The sequence below is a fragment of the Micropterus salmoides genome, unplaced genomic scaffold (genome assembly GCF_014851395.1).
Source record: "Micropterus salmoides isolate LMB-PRFRI ecotype aquatic unplaced genomic scaffold, ASM1485139v1 Ms_hic_scaffold_1, whole genome shotgun sequence".
NCBI classification, from domain to species: domain Eukaryota; kingdom Metazoa; phylum Chordata; class Actinopteri; order Centrarchiformes; family Centrarchidae; genus Micropterus; species Micropterus salmoides.
In genome coordinates, this window is record NW_024040040.1 from 14,378,951 (window position 1) to 14,398,816 (window position 19,866).

At 38.9% G+C, this 19,866-nt stretch overlaps 1 protein-coding gene and 1 long non-coding RNA gene across 4 annotated transcripts in view; both read right to left on the minus strand.

Annotated features, from left to right (window-relative positions):
* Positions 1 to 3,080, minus strand: part of LOC119902921 — an 85,848-nt gene extending 82,768 nt beyond the window's left edge. For both annotated transcript variants that reach the window (XR_005444384.1, XR_005444383.1), the window contains exon 1: positions 2,649 to 3,080. This is a non-coding gene — a long non-coding RNA (uncharacterized LOC119902921). The remainder of the gene's footprint in view (positions 1 to 2,648) is intronic.
* A 3,483-nt stretch (positions 3,081 to 6,563) lies between these two features.
* Positions 6,564 to 19,866, minus strand: part of atp11a (ATPase phospholipid transporting 11A) — a 57,791-nt gene continuing 44,488 nt past the window's right edge. The window contains exons 27-31 of one of the 2 annotated variants that reach the window (XM_038719346.1): positions 16,820 to 16,885; positions 16,578 to 16,681; positions 16,269 to 16,434; positions 14,092 to 14,186; positions 11,462 to 11,592 (exon numbers count right to left, since the gene is read on the minus strand). In XM_038719346.1, coding sequence (XP_038575274.1) covers positions 14,106 to 14,186; positions 16,269 to 16,434; positions 16,578 to 16,681; positions 16,820 to 16,885 — 417 coding nt within the window. In that variant the 3' untranslated portion in view covers positions 11,462 to 11,592; positions 14,092 to 14,105. Of the gene's footprint in view, positions 11,593 to 14,091; positions 14,187 to 16,268; positions 16,435 to 16,577; positions 16,682 to 16,819; positions 16,886 to 19,866 lie in introns of both variants that reach the window. The other variant, XM_038719341.1, reaches the window with a different exon arrangement.

A 19,866-nucleotide genomic window follows, 5' to 3' on the forward strand; every position in this document is an offset into this window, starting at 1 on the left:
TTAGCCATTAGCTGTAACAGTGACGGGAAGTCAACAGCATCCACCACTACAAGAGGAAGAAGAGCGGAGAGAGGGGTCCAGGATGGATGATGCATTCCTGTATGAGTATCTGATAAGTATTTCACTTACATTTGCCCCAGGGGTGGAAATGAACTTTTTGGCTCACCTGCCAAGGTGGCTGGTAGATTTTTACCAGCCACAACAATAAATTGCCTTTTGTGTCACATATGTTTCCGTCCTTTTAATTGAGATAATAAAGGTATTATGTTAAATACAAACTTAAGAGGCCAGAGTGAAATTTGAAACATTATTGCTATTAAATGTACTATTATGTAAATAATGTTATCAATTTACATAAGCTTATTAATTATTCAACTTAAATCTCATCACTGCTCACTCTTGTCATGCTTTATCATTCAACTTAATCTCTGGGGAGGACAACAGGACCATTAGAAAATCTGACAGTGTGTCAGACACTGACTGAACTACCTGCAGCAGCAACACAACAGTTGGGTTATTCCGTAAAGATACAGTTGTAATAAGATTTCAAACTATCAGCAAGAACACAACAAGGAGTTAAGTTAAACAGACACAAGCAGCCACAGCAGGACATTTAACCAATATTTTAAAAAGTACAAAAACAATGCTAAAGGGTACCCAGGGCATTAAAAAGCAACACCAAAAGGTATTGACCAAACGTCCAAATGTGAAGAGTTGGGAATGAGAATGGGTTGAACGAGCCCATTCCGAACTTAAAAACTTGCTTGGCCAAGTGACACCAAATTTCTGCTTACGTATGGTTAACGTTGCCACTTCCAATAAAGAGCAGTGCACAGCTGCTTCCCAGAGACTTCCGAGTCCCAAACGGGGCTAAGTAGCACACAACATGTGGCATACCAGTTATTATTTCAACCAAAGACTGTTTGTGCTGAAAAACAATAATAAGACCTATAGTATGTGAAACAAAACAACATAATGCCACTGACAATTTCTCTAAGTTATGAATTTTAGAATTGTTCCATATGAATTAAGAAAATTCATCTTGAAACTAACACATTTTGTTGTGTGTGATTGATCTCCTAACACATACATCTCTATAATCATTACAACTCACCACAGCTCGGTGTTTTATCAGGTAACACAAGTCAGGACTAATAAAGTGACAAAAGCAATATTATTAACAGGAACCCATGTGAAGTTTGAAAAGCAGCAGCTGAATTTGACTGCTCACCCTGCCGTGTGTGTGTGTGTGTGTGTGTGTGTGTGTGTGTGTGTGTGTGTGTGTGTGTGTGTGTGTGTGTGTGTGTGTGTGTGTGTGTGTGTGTGTGTGTGTGTGTGTGTGTGTGTGTGTGTGTGTGTGTGTGTGTGTGTGAAGGGAAAGAGGACAGGCAACATTTATTGACAACAGCTGCTCCACTCGATAAGAAGAGGCATAAAATCAATCAAACTGATTGGTAGACAAGAGAGAGGGAGGGAGGAGGAGGAGGAGACTACGGAGGGCTGGAGAGGAAGTCATAAAGCACAAAAAGAGGGCTAAATATAAATAATTGGAAACACTCTGATCTTCTACTTAGGTAAAAGTACCACAATGTAAAAATATTCTAATACAAGTAAAAACAACTCACATATCTGAAAAGTGACAAGATGCCCCAACTAGGAAGATTTTTCTGTAAGAGGAGACCGTGTTTCTCTGTCATAGTTTACACACACACACACACACACACACACACACACACACACACACACACTTAAAAATATAATTCAGTGGCTGAAACACTAATTGTGATTTAGAAAAAGGGAATGACTTTGTAGCTAGCAGCACTGCTTGGAAGAACAGCAGAGAAATGTCAGCTTCCTGCCACTGGCACTTGGACTCCGTTCAGTTTGAGAAGGGGGGATACACATTAATCAGATTAGTTTGTTTCTGCACTTGTAAGTGGAGACAGTCAGCAGTGTGATGCAGTCTGTGTCCCATAATTAGCCTCCGCCAACATGAAACAGGCGATCACCTCACTTCTGTTCTAGTCCATTTAAACGACTGGGGGGCAGCTAAATTAACTATAAAACTAAGCGCTCAATTTGGCGAAAGAACTTTCAAACAATGGATTATGTTTACATCAAAACTAATGCACATATGATTTATGCATTTCCTCAGCAGATAAAAATCTTAAATACTACAAATCGTGTACTCTGATGCAGGGACAGATCAGTAACAAATACTGGAAAACCATTCACAGAACTTTCAAATTCACATTAAAAAGTATTAAATACATAAATGCATAGTTCTCACAGTTATAGCCAACTGCACAAGGCCTACAGTGTTGTTGTAGCTCACTACACATTACCTTCTGCACAGGCTCAGTCACAAGTTAAATACAGTCAACAGGTGAGTAAGTTAAACCGCCAATAAAAGCAAAACAAGACCCATTTCAAATTAGTCAAAGCCTCGGCAACTCATTAGACTGCAGCAACAACACAACAGCTTTAGTTAAAACCAAACATACAGAGCATGACAGGACTTCAAACGATCAGCAATCACACAGCAAACAGTTAAGTTAAACACACACAAGCAGCCACGGCGGGACATTTAATGTTAACCATCACGAAAGAAACCAGCAAGCAGTCAGACAAACAGATAATCTCCTTACCTTGATAAAGATGAAGTATCCATTGCTGCTTTAACATTAATTTTGTTTGTTTGTGGACAGAAGTCTTCCTCTCCTCGTTTGCTGACACCATTAGCATCACTGTAAAGCTAGCTAACTAACGTTGGTAAACTACCGGTTGTTTCATTTAAATTATGTTAACTTTCTTTTGTTTGTCCTGTTATCAGTATGCGACAGGCTTCACTTCACAATGACGAGTCCGTTTACAGTTTGGCAGTGTCATTACAGTGGCAGCTTTACTGTTTGATAGTTAATTATTTTTTAATCAAAGGATGCCAAATTTCACCTGGCATCCTTTCCTTCGGTAGACTTCAGTAAGGGTGCAATGCCATTTTTGACCACACAGGCTTGCTGACATTAGCCAGTCGATAGAACCCAGAGGGGAGCTGTTTCACTCCTTTGAGGGCGCTCAAAAAGTGAAAAATGGGGAAGACATGAAAATGAAATAAGTTCCTGCTATGTTACAACGATAATGAGTAAATATTTTTATAACAATTATACGTTGAATAGTGAAGGAGTCATGTCTGGCCTTAGCTGAGGGGAAAACCAGCATGAGTGTCACACTCCTTCTTGCATTGGCTGTGAATGTCTGGACATAAATCAGGTACCATTATCTTCCAGCAAGAACATTATTATTAAGAGACAAGGCTGGTTTTCAGCACCCATGTGAAAACAACCTTGTGTTTCACTTAATACTTTGCTCCTTGAAGTTAAATATCTTTTTTCTATATAGGCTACCCTAAAATCACAGATTTGTCAAAGGCTTTTACAATCTGAACAACAGATGACACTATATAAGGAGAAACCACTCCACAAAAATGAAAATGATCGTTATGAAAAACATAAGGTATGATATTCACACTTTTGGAATATTAACAAAATAAATGCTCATATCAGTTCAGAAAATTGACCAGCTGCTTCCAAACATACTGTCATATTTAAACATACTTTATTAACAAAAAGCAACATTAACAAAGTTGTGCTAGCATAATAGCCACAGACATTACCCTAAACATTAGCAACACATATAACAATAGCCATACAGTATTTAAATATGCTATTGCCTTATTTTTACATACTTTATTTGTATGCATTTACAAATATTTGTATACATTGTGTAGTAAACCCATTTTAGATTTATTTTTTTAGAGTATCAACGCTGCTAATTCTCAGAACGTATAGCTTATGAAATCATGTGGAGCTCCCAGGGAATTGAAGAATTCAGCAGTGGCCTTGAGTGAAGAGAAAGATGTGTATGCATACAGTATATTGTTATTGTGTACTCCAGATGACGCCTACAGACCCTTAAGCTTTCAGCTAACTAGAAGTCTTAAAGGCTCAGATTGTCTTGCATTGTATTTGATTCTATTGTGTGTCAGGACATTGACGAGAGTGACAAAGGAGTGACAAGACCAGAGGACAGATATATAGATAGATAGATAGATAGATAGATAAAGTTTCTGCACAATTTCCCTCGTTTAGAGAACATGTAGACTGGAGGTGCTAGAAAATATAATAGAAGAAGCGACGAGAGAAAGAAGGAGCTACTCAACAGAAAATATTTCAATTGTTGAAATCTTCCTTAAAAATCTTAATGCTCATTAAACACTAATCAATTCATAAGCTTCCCTGTTGTGAGTATGTGTGTGTGTGTGTGTGCGCGCATCCATCCTCAAAACATCTCCCTTTAAAAGTCAGGCCGTAATAATGAGAAAGCCCTTTGAACGGACAAAAGAGGAGCCCCCCCCCCCAAAAAACAATGTGTACTGAGTCCTGAACAATTGGTGGCAAATAACAGCAATTTCACAGCTAATTCGTAGATTTCACGTGTGGATGCCTCCATCACCTCCCTCCATTTAATGCTGTGAATAGAGACACGCGCTGACATTACAACCGTGAGATGAGATTCAGTGTGTGTGTGTGTGCACGTACACATGCAGGTATTAGGTCTAATGACTTAAGCCTAGTTTGAGTGTCAGACCTACTGCTGGGCACAGAAACGTACAGAAACGTACAGAAACACAAACACACTCTGTTGTCACTACAGGTGTCAACATGACTGTAGTTGAGAGCTGATTATTAATTGGTGATCAAATGAAATCCATACAAATCAATTCCCTTGGATTGTTCAGATTGCCAGCGTGTCCAGAGTACATAATTATGATACACAGCTCATGTGAAATAATAGTATATTCCCACAAAACAACATTTTTTAACCTTTTATAAAATTTATAAAAACACTTTGTTTGCTGGTGGTTTTCATTCTGCTGACGTCCTCTGATGATGTGTGGAAGGGACCGGTGACTCTAAAGCAAGGGGAGTGGCTACATTACATTTTGTAATGAAAAGTCTTGAACTTTAATAAGAGCAGTAAAATGAGCTTGTGAAGTGAAATGTTGTGGGCAAAACTTGGGGAACACCAGATGGTCAGTATCGCTCTGGACTAGCTACAGAATAAAGGAACAAGAGGGGAGGGCCCAGGACTGAGCCCTGTGCAACCTCTATCACCTGGCAGCGTGGTTCAAACACAGTTCTTTAAAATTTCACCTGGACAGAGCGAGCAGAGTTAGATGAGATATGGAAACACCTCACATCTGACAGGGTGGTATCAATCTTCTCATCTAACTCTTGTTAAGAAAGGGTATTCCCATAACGCCAAACCTTTCCTTTAACCCTCATCTCCCACTAGAAGAGGATTTTGCGCATAGCACTTTACAGGATTACAATGAAATTCTCATATTTTTAACAGTCACCTGTTGCTTATTGCAGCTGATATCTACCCAGTGCCTTTGATTCTGAGTTACATGCAGACATTTCACTGCCAGTCCCATTTCTGTCTCTTCATTATGTGTACTCCATATGTTGAGTATTTTCATATGATCGGGGGTGGGAATTCACCTTAACCTAACATTGTTTGTTACAGCCCTCACAAACACACGCAAACACCTACCTATTGTGCTTCCAGCCATCGAAGATCAAGCAGTTCAAGATGAAGGAAGCGGCCTAAACTGGTGGTGAAAAGGTTGTAAAGGTCTTGGTTACACCTGAAATTACACCTCCCACCTCTCTATATATTTTAGAATCTATACTAAGTAATACACCATAAAAATTAAATTATAAGGTAGACATACTGCATATTTATAGTTGAAGTTTTTAGAGTTTATGAAATAGGTGGCAAGACATTAAGACTTTTGGTCGTTCTGCTCTCGGTTTGCTGAAAAAAGCTGAAGCTACTGAAAAAAGCCATCTGAAGGAAGGTAGAGAGGTCCACAATAAACATGCACAGCCACTTTTCACCATCTACTTTTCATATGTTTCCCTTCTTCCCCAGATTTCACCTCTGACAGTCTTGGCCTAGATATTTCTTCATCCTTGTCAGACACACTAGCAGGTCTCATCGGCTGCCAGCTGTGGAGGAGAGGACGTGGAGATCAACGCAGATGAGAAGTGAAAAGGATGAAGAGCATCCAATCGATCCAAAACCTCCATCCTAATCTTGTTGACGTCCTCAGATGCTGCAGACGGCAGCCCTGAAGCAACTTTGGGGAACACATTAAATTTAAAATTTGTCTCTTTTTTTTTTTTTTTAACCATTTCATGGTAAAAAATTTTCATTTTTAACACAGTTAAATGGTATCTTAGTTTGAGACAACACAGAATAAACAAGCACAGGTTGGTTAGATGAACACACTCATGAAATCTGTTTGATTGTATCTGATCAGCTTCAGATATTAAGAAACTCCTCAGGTGCATTTAATTTGTCAACTCAGATTTTTAACAGGCCTCAAAGAGGTCTGACACAACAGAAACACTCTACTGCAGCCCTGTGGCTGATAAAAGAAATGCAGCTACAAATAATCAAGGCCGGAGGAAAAAAAAAAATCACATTATTTCAGGTTTTATAGTTCGACTTCTGGCTTTTATTTTCGAGCAAATGTACAGTTGTTTGCCATTGATAGCTACAGAAAGGTTGGCAAAAATCCACAGTAAATCTTGATATGACTGTTAAAAACTGCATATAAAAAGACCTTAAAACTGTACATCAATTAACATAACTACATTTATATGATGTGTGTGTATACATAGGTACTGTTGGTTATGAGAAAAACAGATACACACATTGTAAAAGATCCAGATAACATTCTGTTCAAAGGCTGTCAGTTTTTTCTGGTCTTGCAAGATCAGGACACGACAAGAGTGTTTGGTACAGTAAGACCTTGAATCCACCCTTAATGGCGTTAAAGGTTTCTACAGCAGAGTGTCAATCATCAGACGAGACGGTTCAGTGCAGGGGTGTATCTAGGCTAACACCACAGAAATTTTTTTAAATCTTAAAAGCTATGCATACATACATGTCCAGTGTTGTTTTGTCACAACTCAAGTTTGTTTGTTTCGAATACTCTTCTACATAAATAAGACACTCTCCAAAATACTGTCTCCAGAAAGTAACAAAAAACTCCTCTAACATACATGCAAAAAGCACTACAGTAACTGTGGGGACTTATTTAATATTTTAGTCATTAAAAAATGTGGATTCCACAGTTATGTAACGCCTCTCCAACAGACAGAGAAAGAGGACCTGACCGTCTCTTGGACAGATTACTTCACACAGAGAAGGGGGTTATGGCATTAATTCGGATATTCTGATAATTCTCCAAAAGAAAGAGACTCCAAGATAACTTTAAGTGCCAAATTCAATCATAAAGAACAAAAACTTGTGTGTTCGTGTTCCTCTTTATGAGAACTTCTTAGTTTTTGCAATCTGACTGACTTCACTCAATTCAGAAATTATTAGAACCTATTCTGTTATATCGCACAATAAAAGGATTTTATGACTCTGGAGTAGTTTGTGGATAGAATATATATATATATGACATGTAAGAGTAAGACAATTATAATACTACCACAAGGGCTAGTGCTTGGAGGCCACATTTGTTGCAATGGGTAATTTACATGCAAGGCAATATTTATCGGTAGTTTGATTTTTTGATTTTCATCAGATTAATCACTGTTTTAATTCCATCTCTGAGCAAATTAGCTTTGGTCATACTGTGTGAATTCATGTATACTGGCTTATTAAAAAGTTTGGATTTTACCACAAAATCCGACAGTATAAGAACAAGTTTGCTTTGCTGTTCTTTCTATCTATCTAAAAATAAAAATAGAAAACCAGAATTGTGAGAGCAAGTCAGAGATGGTAAAATAAAAGGAAACATAAACAGAACATAAAAAAAGAAAAGAAAGTCCCACCTCATAACATTGATCGACTGCAGATGATCGATCAAACAGAGCTGGAGCTCTTCAAGTTTTCCATCTCATTAAAAAAAAGATTAAAGACAACATCACATCAGACTGATAGCTTCCCAGTGAGACCGTCACTCACTCTAATGTGGTAAAGGGGACTTTTACACTTTATACATATAAGAAAATGGTAAAAATAATATTTCAGAGACAGATGCCGTCCAGGACATGTATAAAACATTTAGAATAAAAACATTTAGTGTAAAAACAGATATTAAACATAAGTCATTGAATGTTTTGGTGCAACTTGTTCATCAGTGGTAATATTTCAGTGCTGTGTTTGTTTCCAAATAAGTCTTCTTGGACAGTATAACCTGCGTAAAACTAATTTTTACATTCACCTTTTCACTCACTTATCCACACTCTCAGTCATGCATCCATACATCCATCATCTGAAGTGCTTTTGTACAATCCAAATGTCTAATATTATTAGTAGTAAATTTACCATAAAGCAAGCAAAGACAGCTCAGCAGAGACAGAAAAACTACCACAAGGCACCTAATGTAAAGCAGCTAAATGCATCTCTAGCAGCAACAAGGCTTTGGTTCATAGACGTACTATTAAAAGTAGAGAACAAAATATAATTTCTACTCTGTCTTACAGTGATGGATGGATGGATAAATGGATGGATGAATGGGGAATGGCTGAGAAGATGCAGAAGGGGACAGACGAGAGGATGATGATGAATATGATGATGATCAGACGATTGGAGGTGGCTCTCACAGAGGTGGGAAACTTCTACGTCAGTATCACTTCCCCAGAGGGAGAATGAGAGAAAGACAGAAACAGAGAGACAGCTAGAAAGAAAGACAGAGCAGGTAAGTGTTGAAACAGAAAAGTGTGAGACAGAATTCAAAGACTTCACTGCAAAGGCCGGTCTCAAGGTAAAGAATCTCATTAGGCTCGTGTAACAACACCATAAGGCTTTTAAGAGCATTACCTGCATTACTGAGCTATTAGACCTGCAAACTAAAATACCTTCCTTGCTGTTAGGGGGAAAAACATGTCTGATACCCCAATTTTGGCAATATGCTTATTTGCATTTAACTCTCGGCAAGAAAACAAATAAGCACCTTTAGCACACATGTAGGCCTAAACTGAGAATATAAGGTTAAGTGATACAGGTAAGTAATTTTAATTAAACGCTTCTAATAGTTTCCAAATACAGTGACGTTTTCTGTGGCTGTACACCCACTTGTGTACCTGCATGATGTTGCCTTTAAAGATTCACTGTTTTCCAATAAGTTAAAGTCCCTTTCATGGAATCTTTCAACTTTTTATCAAGTGTCATTTTTCTATTTATTATGCATAATATGTCATATGCTATATGTGTCATTTAATATTTTTTGTTTCTGCATGTCCACATCCGTTGTTGGACTAAATTTGTGTGTTTTGTTTTAGTTTTCTTGGCTGTTTATGATGAAAATAAAACCAAAACCATCACCGTATGAATAATTTTCATGGTTATGGTCTTGATTTCCCGGTAAGACTTGGATTGACATGTGTCGGTGTTCTCATCAATAAATGGCTATATTTCAAATGATAAATTCTCATAATAACTGTGTATTTATTTTAGACATAAACTGGGGCACTTTATATGATCCTTATGATCCATTATGATTATCTCAATGAGGACACGTTTGTACATTTTTAAGGTGCGTTGAGGAAAGTGAACGCAATTAAGCTTTAACAGCATGCAATTAAAAATCAAAGTTTTAGGAATTTAGGAAACAAGGGGGAAGTGCATTTTCCTACAATCATATTTTACAATTCCCCAAGCGACATCATTAAATTTCATATTCTTTCTGCTGTTCTATAGAACCATGAGTGTGTACACTGACTTTCTGTTTCTTTGGTAAATGGTCTCGGTGGAAGATAATGTAGTAGTTACAAGGTCACATTAAGGCATTAAGAAACAGCCAGGAAGCCGTCACATAGCCCCTTCTACTGGATTACAATAAGCCATAGAAAACTTCTCTGTGTATAACATTATCAATATATATAAGATGAAGCTCTACAGAAAAGTGCTTTAAAGACAGAAAAAGACAGAGAAAATGACAGAAGAAGATCCTGCAGAGATTAATACAACACACACACACTAATAACTACTGCTTATCAGCACACACTCTAGACCAATGGTTCTCAAAGTGAGGTCTGGGGACCCCCAGGGGTCGTTAAAGGGGTTCCAGGTAGCCTCAGCAAATAGGGGAATTGTTTATTTTTACTATAATTCCATCAATGACTAACACAAGGACGGAAAGCATGACTATTTTGGTCATGAGGTTTATATACTTTCTGTACTAAAACATCATGGGAACGCTGTGACAAAAGCTTACCAAATGGCAGTAGTGGTCTCATTGGTGTTAGTTTAGGGGTCCTTGATGTGAAAACATTTGAGAACCACTGCTCTAGACTACCTAATGTGAGTCTGAAAGCTTACGTGTTGGATGTGAGGTTAAAGTCAGCCTTTTTTTTTTTCTTCTTTAGGACTTACATAATATACAATCACTAATAATAAAAAAAAGACCACCTCAGATCTACTTATCCAACACTTAGGCTTTTCTGCTCAACTACACCCCTCCTTACAGTGTTGTAGGAGCTGGCCCCAGAGTCCTAGGGAGTATTTCGAGATAACATGTTTGCACACAGGCAACACCAGTTAGTCCTGAAAAGAGGCAGAACAGGACAGACAGAGGGAGAGACGGTAGGAATGAAGAAAAGACAATGCTTGGTCAGAGAAAGCTCGAGCTGGCTTAAGCGCTGTTACTGTCTTCATCATCAGCAGCATCACAACACTTCATGATTATCGCCATAATCGTTTTTAAAAAAACCTCATATAAATCCTAATAATTGGGGTAAAGTACACTTCAGCTGCTTATTAAAGGCAGGCAGACGTAAAGGGCCAGTGCACATATTTTCAGTGTGACACAATACGGTTTAAGAAATCAAAGCTCTTGATTCGACATCAATACACCGAGCCCTTTTTTCGCGTTGTGGCAGCGAGCAGGGCCATGTGGAGGAGTCCTTTTCCAGAGCCGTCCCATAGTGCTTTGTGCCATACTTGGCTGCTGACTTGGGAACAGTTGAGAAGGTCACTTTCATTGTAATCCTTTACAGATGGATTACAGATACTTGCTATTTACAACATTGTCCGTTATTTGACTCCCGGCATTGTAGATAGATAAATTAGTTTCAGTTACTTTACTTTCCAGTGCCGCTAGCAGTGACCTGCTCAGCTTCTGGTACCAATTCATTAGAATTACTCCTTTGCTCAGTTAAACTCCAAATGGATGCCACTGTATCTGATATCAGAATATAAGAAAAAACACCAGACGGAAATAAATTAAACTGAGGTCTCTGGCCCCGCCCCGCAGTAGGCATGTCCCTGTTTCGAGCGGGGGGAGCCATCGGTGAATCGGAGAAGAGGGGTGAAGGTGCAGTAGTCTGGCCTTCTTTGCCAGCGTGTGAACATGATTTTCTTGTTATAGGGCTCAGACCTTCGAAGGGTCGGGGCGTTCCTTTGGTTGTCCGAGCCTTGTCGGTGGCTGCCAGCCTTGGACGGGGCGTGGAGAGACGCCAGGGGGGTGAACTCTGAGAGCTGGCCCTTGTAGAGTTTATCAGCATTCTGTATGAGTGTAAAGAGAGAGGAAAAGGAGAAAGAGTGGAAGCCATATTAAGAAAAAAAAAGAGGAGGAGAGGGAGAAAGAAGGAAATAGAAAAGAAAACATGTTACATTTGGAGAAGTGTAGAGGGCTCCCAGACGGCAGGTGGAGGAGACATTGTTATCCCAGTGGCCACAATTCAAACCATGGATAAATAAATGTGTGTATTTTGAAGTAGAGCAGATACTGTCTGTTTGTTGATCTACTCACACTTCATCATCAGTCCTTGCTATATAACGTTTTATTTCTGGCTGCTTTCCAAGCTAACTAAGCCAAAACCACTTTCCTGATCAGTAACCTGAACCTGGAGACAATTCTCGCTTAACAGACAATTCAGATATTTATTCAATATATTTTAATTGATAAAGTATTTACACTTGCATTTAATCTAATTGGCCAGCTGTGATCATAATGCCCTCTCCACTTTGTTCAGACACAAGTGATGCAACCCAAGCAAATTAAGCTTTTTGATGATATTATAATTATATGACCAGCACCTTTGCTGGTCATATAATTAGAATATCATTAAAAACTTGATTTATTTCAGTAATTCCATTCAAAAAGTGAAACTTGGATATTATATTCATTCATTCCTTCCACAAAGACTGATATATTTCAAATGTTTATTTCATTTAATTGTGATGATTAAAACTGACAACTAATGAAAATCCCAAATTCAGTATCTCCGAAAATTAGAATATTACTTAAGACCAATACAAAAAAAGGATTTTTAGAAATGTTTGCCAACTGAAAAGTATGAACATGAAAAGTATGAGCATGTACAGCACTCAATACTTAGTTGGGGCTCCTTTTGCCTGAATTACTGCAGCAATGCGGCGTGCCATGGAGTCGATCAGTCTGTGGCACTGCTCAGGTGTTATGAGAGCCCAGGTTGCTCTGATAGTGGCCTTCAGCTCTTCTGCATTGTTGGGTCTGGCGTATCGCATCTTCCTCTTCACAATACCCCATAGATTTTCTATAGGGTTAAGGTCAGGCGAGTTTGCTGGCCAATTAAGAACAGGTATACCATGGTCCTTAAACCAGCTTTGGCACTGTGTGCAGGTGCCAAGTCCTGTTGGAAAATGAAATCTGCATCTCCATGAAGTTGGTCAGCAGCAGGAAGCATGAAGTGCTCTAAAACTTCCTGGTAGACCGCTGTGTTGACCTGGACCTCAGAAAACACAGTGGACCAACACCAGCAGATGACATGGCACCCCAAACCATCACTGACTGTGGAAACTTTACACTGGACTTCAAGCAACGTGGATTCTGTGCCTCTCCTCTCTTCCTCCAGTCTCTGGGACCTTGATTTCCAAAGGAAATGCAAAATTTACTTTCATCAGAGAACATAACTTTGGACCACTCAGCAGCAGTCCAGTCCTTTTTGTCTTTAGCCCAGGTGAGACGCTTCTGACGCTGTCTTGTTCAAGAGTGGCTTGACACAAGGAATGCAACAGATGAAACCCATGTCTTGCATACGTCTGTGCGTGGTGGTTCTTGAAGCACTGACTCCAGCTGCAGTCCACTCTTTGTGAATCTCCCCCACATTTTTGAATGGGTTTTGTTTCACAATCCTCTCCAGGGTGCGGTTATCCCTATTGCTTGTACACTTTTTTCTACCACATCTTTTCCTTACCTTCGCCTCTCTATTAATGTGTTTGGACACAGAGCTCTGTGAACACCCTGCCTCTTTAACAATGACCTTTTATGTCTTGCCCTCCTTGTGCAAGGTGTCAATGGTCGTCTTTTGGACAGCTGTCAAGTCAGCAGTCTTCCCCATGATTGTGTAGCCTACAGAACTAGACTGAGAGACCATTTAAAGGCCTTTGCAGGTGTTTTGAGTTAATTAGCTGATTCTAGTGTGGCACCAGCTGTCTTCAATATTGAACCTTTTCACAATATTCTAATTTTCTGAGATACAGATTTTGGGGTTTTCATTAGTTGTCAGTTATAATCATCAAAATTAAAAGGAATGAACACTTGAAATATGTTAGTCTGTGTGGAATGAATGTATACATTATACAAGTTTCACTTTTTGAATGGAATTACTGAAATAAATCAACTTTTTGATGATATTCTCATTATATGACCAGCACCTGTACATAAAGAATATGTAAATTTATACATACTGTAATGCCATAAAAATAACCAAACCATGCAAGTGGAAACATGACAAACATGCATGACTGTTCAGTCCCACTGTGAGTCCTCTACTGAAATGTGTCACTAGAGGGCGCCAGAGCTCCATGTAAAGAATCACCTGACAGGATGCAAGTGTTTCATACAATACCTGGAGTTTTTGGATCTTCAAACTTTTAAGAAAACACAACCCATGTTAGTCAAAAGTCAAATCTGTGAAACCACACACCACAGCAAAGTAAACCCCATCACTGCAGAACATTATCACCCACCATTACCCTGTCCAACCACACGCACAAACGGTGGCAAGGTGTGTGTTTTACCGTGTAGAAGCCCTCTAGGTTTCTGTGTCAGCTACTCCATCTAGTAAGGAGTCTGAACTCTGGTTGGCCAGGGCCCTTTTATTATCCCTCAAATGCTGTGGACACGCAAACACACACACACATACATTCAGAGACAACCACATTAAGGGTCTACAACATACACATAAAGACACGCAGTATGTAACATCAGTGTACAAAATTGACTTCTAAAACAAAAAGTCATGAAGACCACACATCACACTTCACATATGCTGTATTTACATTCAGGCAGAGAACACAATTTAATTTGTTTTTTACTCTGCATGTGCCCGCGACCCTGTACACAGGATAAGCGGTTGACGATGGATGGATGGAAGCATGGACTCTGCCTGTGTAAATCCAAAAGTAGCAGCACTGGCATGCAATTAGACTGTTCACCTCATGCACAACTGTGGTACGCAGAAAGTAACAGCGTACAAAAAAAGGAAATACAAAGAAAGAGGGATTCTACACAAGTTAAGAGACAGAAGGAAAGGCAGAGGGTCACCTCTAGGAGGGCTGGGTTAGAAACTGATTCTGCTGGAAGTTTGAGACAGCATAAAGATGGTGGAGGGCTCGGAAGCAAGGCACCGACGCTTAGTCTGCCAGAGGGAGGGATAAGGGAGGAGAAGGAGGGGGAGGAAGAAGAAGAAGAAGAAGAAGAAGAAGAAGAAGGGAGGAACCAGGAGGTCAGAGGAAAGAGTTAAAGATCTGAAGATTAGTCAGATGTTTCAAAATGCCACATGGTCAATTTCTGGGATTACAATAAAAATCTAAAGGCCACGTTAACAGATATGAGAAGATAAAATCTGTCTCTGAGGATCAGAAATCTCTCTCCACCACCCCCGATATAAGGGAAAGGAGCAGTTTAGGACATGTAGGAAGAAATATAGAAGGTTGTTCAAGTCATTAGGAAGTAAAAGTTCAAACCTCACTTCAAACAGTTTGAAACCAAACACATTTAACAGGCCTACACATAACAGGAGACATTTACTTTCTTCACTGATTTTCTCAGTGCAACCCACTCTACAGCAGCCCATCCAATCATCAAACACAGTGTAAGAATACAGGCTGGGTGGAAAGACAGCTTTCCATGTACTGCACCTGCACCCACAACATTCGTGCTGTGCTTTGCAATGCCTCCTCTGTGACTAGATTTTAAAACCCTGGGACATAAAGTGTTATTATTTCTATTATTTTATGTGCAAAACTTTCACAATTTATTCATGATTAATGTTTTGTTGAACACGGAATCCTACAGTATATCTAACTGGCTAATGAACGTCTTCACACTTTAATTATTTCTGCATAACATGTCACTGTTCAGACATCTAATCATATAATTCTGTAGCCAAGAAGCTGGTCCATTTTGTTGATTCCTGATCAAATTAAGCTGTAACACCACATGCTGACCCTTTTTCTATTTTTCCTTTGGCCACCTTATAAAGACCTCCTAAACTGTTATGGCAAAGCCAGATCAGTGCACATCTTTAAAAAACATCAGGTTTATTTTCTGAGTTTCTCTTGACTTTTATTTTGTGGGATATCCACCTAATTCCCTTTTCTTTTTTTTTCTTTTTTTTTTATATTTGTTGTCCTCTCTATTATCATTCTAGCCAGGGTAAAAACAGCAACAGTCTGCTTTGTGTGGTAATAAACTCTTACAAACATGACAAAACAGCTCTTCACCACCACAAATTACATAACCTGTGTTACATGTTCAAAATGTATAGTTTTTACACAGGGTTTATGCAACTTTATGCAACAATTAATTATGCCATTACTAACAAAACATATGCTTCATGGCAGAACTCCCAGACTCTGTAGAGGAGTGAAATAAAACATAAAATAACTCTATTTTATGCTATTTGCTAATTGATAGTTTTTTTGGGTTTTTTTAATAAAGGAGCACAGCACACGACACAGAGGGTCTTACTGACTTACATCCAACAGAGCAGGGATGTAGCCGAAGCCAGCAAACATCTGCTGACCCACAGTCATCAGTTAGTGACACAGTATTATCTGTTACTCAACAAATATTGATGTCTTTATCTCAAAGTAAAAGTAGTTTGGGAGGTGAATCTGCAAAAATGATCTACATAACAAAAGAATACAACACTTGAGTTCAAAATGAACAGTATGTATGTGTATGCACCCACCTGTATGCGTTCAGTAGTTGTGGGCCACAGCGCCCTCCAGATGACCTTCTTCACCACATCTGGCAGCAGACTAGCTGCTATTAGAAGGATTATACTAAGCCAGGCCGGACCACTGGACAACATCTGCATGAACACATAGTACATCCTCTGGTAGTTGAGGAAAGGCCTGGAGGAGAGGAGAAGTGGAGAGAGAATATTTCTTTCAATAACTTTTCAGGTGTGTGGCCAACTAATCTGTAACCAACACTTTAGGAAATCCACTGTAAAACATTATTTTATGTTCACATGAAAAACATTTTCAAAGATTACCAGATGATGCCGCCCCACAGCAGAGAGAAGACCACAAAGAAAATCAGTGATCCCCAGATGACAAAATGGTTGATCCAAGTCCAATAATGAGTATCAAGAACCAACTACAAGAGAGGGAAAGAGATGAGAGGCGAACACTTCGACCTGTCAAACTTAATAGCTCACTTTAATGATACCAGTGAGGATTAACCCAGCTTCGCTCGGGTGCTTTGTGACTGGAGATATTTTATGTGCGTGGATACCTTGAATGTAACAGTGAAGACTAGCACAGTGAAGACCAGTGTCCCAAATGTCCAGTTTCCAAACATCTGCAGAGGCAAAGTGAAAAGAGATGCTGTTAGTGACACATTTCAAATGAAAATATTTCTGCTCAGTACATTTCTTGTTCAATAAAATTCACATCGTCATGCATCCTGTTACAACAGTGAGTTCATCCAGGCTATGTTTTTTGCAGCTCATTGTCGCATCACCAGATAGACGTGAAACAGATTCTAAGCAACTGTCAGACTGAATATTTATTTGTGTGTATTAAAAATCATGTTTATTAAATGCTTAAATGCCGTCTCTACACCTGGCATGAACATGCATCACAGGTGACATGACTATAATCAGGTACAAGTAAAGGTCATTTGAGGCCTGGTGCTAATATGGTACACAGAGATAAACTTAAGTGCACGCATTCAGTAAGGAATCAATCAATCAAACAGATGGCGGGGTGCTCAGACAGCGACATTCAGGTGACTGATGGATGGGAAACATGTGAGATGAGGTGTCTTTAAATTACTTAAATATTACCAGAACAAGCGATAGGCATGTCCACCTGATAGGAAAACATTTTAAATGTTCTTCAAGTCCAATTTAATGATTCATGTAAATTTGAAACATCGGCCTCTCTACTGTATTTTATACAGAGTGTCATTAGGCTGGATTTAGAGGGAAACTTCTTTAGCACCACAAAAAGAGGATGACTACTAATCTTGCAACATTACCTGCACTAAAAGCTTTGTTAATTTCTGGGAATGGCAGATTATGGCCTTTGAGAAAGAGGGATGTAAAAATCTGTTTCAGCTCTTTGTGCTGCAGGCTGTAGGGTTTATGGGAAATGTGGTTTTAATTATTAACAAAATTAACTCAGAATGCTGCTGACATAAGACAGCCATATTTACAGTAAATACTCCAATGTGTCATACTAACAGCTACATGGAAAATATTTAATGTCTTCAACACATTACTATGTACTGGAGAGGACTGCAGTATTAATGCCTATTTTATCCTAACATAAAACCTTAATAATCCTAACATAATGACTTTAAGATGATGAGGGCCAGAGGATCAGAGGCCCTAAATGTTCTTTCAAACCAACACTTAAATGTACTCCCGGTTCAAAAGTCATAGTGGTGGTGATGAAAATTATTTGCCAAAATCAAAACCATGTCATGATTTAATGTCAAAACTCACCCTGGCTTATCTTTGCACTCTTTGGCTACTAGCATGCAAGAAGCATTATAAAATATAACATTTTTATTTTTGCTGTTTCCTTAAATGTGGTGAGTCCATGAGAATGCATTAGAGATGTCATGAATGACTGAATAAAGTAAAAACACTACATAATGACAAGCATGAAAAGATAAAAACTAAGCTTTTCAAAGGCCACCTGAATATGTGTGGGTTGTAATGTTGGTAGTGCCATATGATGACAGTAATGAATTATAACAGACCTCTGACTGTGTGTGTCAGTCTTAATATTATAAGCTATCCCAAGTCACAAGACAAAGCCAATGGGCCCCAAAATGTTTAGTTTTCTATTATTAAAGTAGAATTACAGATATTATCGCTACAGCGTGGTGCTTCCAATACCTAGGGCAGCTATTGTAGTACTATTGTAGTACTCCGTGTCAGTGTCATATTAACATTATAGTTAACATTAAGTGGGCACATTTCAGTGTTTTGGGTATTTAACCAGCATGAGTGTCAACACAATCACTTGGAACAACTTTTACAATACGAAAATTCTAATCCTAGGACAGTGGATTGTTCTGGTGTTTCTCTAATGCAGCTCTTCACATACGCAACTGCACTTAATTCACCTTTTTCTTTCTGTAAAAGCTTCAAATTTGCGTCCTGTTCACTACTTTGCATCTCATTTTAATTTCTTTACAAACAAGTCTATAAATAGTCCTGATGGTTAGGAGTGTAACCGCAAATGTGACAATGCTCTTCTGCTCTAAAAGTAGCACCATCATCTAAAGGAGAATTAGATTTGAAAGATGGCTACATGTCTCAAATGTCATGTAATGGAAGTGCAACTACTTTTCTATATTCATTTATTCCCCAGTTTGTAACATTATTCCCCCCCCACCACACACACACACACACAAAATGTGTACTTAAGGTGTTCGATTACTACGTTAACACCTGGGCACATGAGCATGGTTCACACTATGGGTCACTACACAGAAGCCTACAGTTGATGTCTCTACAGCAAGCACTAAGGGCGGGATATGAGATGAACGGTGAACGGATGATGGGTCGAAACAGGACGAACAGGAAATTGGAAACTGAAACTAGGGCGAGATGACAGAGAGACAGGGACAGGCTTACCATCTGTGTGTTGGTTGTCATTAGCTGGGAGGAGGAAAGAGAAGCAACAAGAAAAAGCAACACAAAGGTAAGAGGAGAAAGAAGAAGAAGAGGAGGAGGAGAGGGCCAGAAGAAGAAAATCATAATAAAATGAACAACAGTTTTGTGGCTGGAGAAGAATAAAAATTAAATACAAAAAACTGAAATCAAGCAACTCAACGCAGTCCAAAAGCTTTCTGGGAGAGTTAACGCCGCTTGAAAATGAAAGGAAACAAACAGAGAAAAACAAAGGAAGATTGTGGAAAACCCGGCATGCTGTCGCGTCTTGGATGTGAAGGGGAGAACGTCTATCAGCTTTTAAAGTATGTAGTACAGTTGGAATATTTTACTGAAGGGCACAAGTTAGAACAGCAGCCTTGACTCTTTTTCAGCCTGAGAGACAACTTAAAAATGTGGTTTCTTTTTGTAAAAGAGGGGCAGGAAATGTACCACACATTTTATCATGATATGCTGCACATTTGCTGTACTACTAACTAACCATTTGCAGCTTACTACATAATAATGTGCTACAGTGATTATCATTCTGAAAAAGGTATGATTTAATTTTTAACTTTACAGTAGCTGATAAGTCAGTCTCAAACCGTCTTGGCCTGAAGAGATATGTTTGTAGATGGAAACAGTAATTCATTGTTAATTTAATTAACCAACC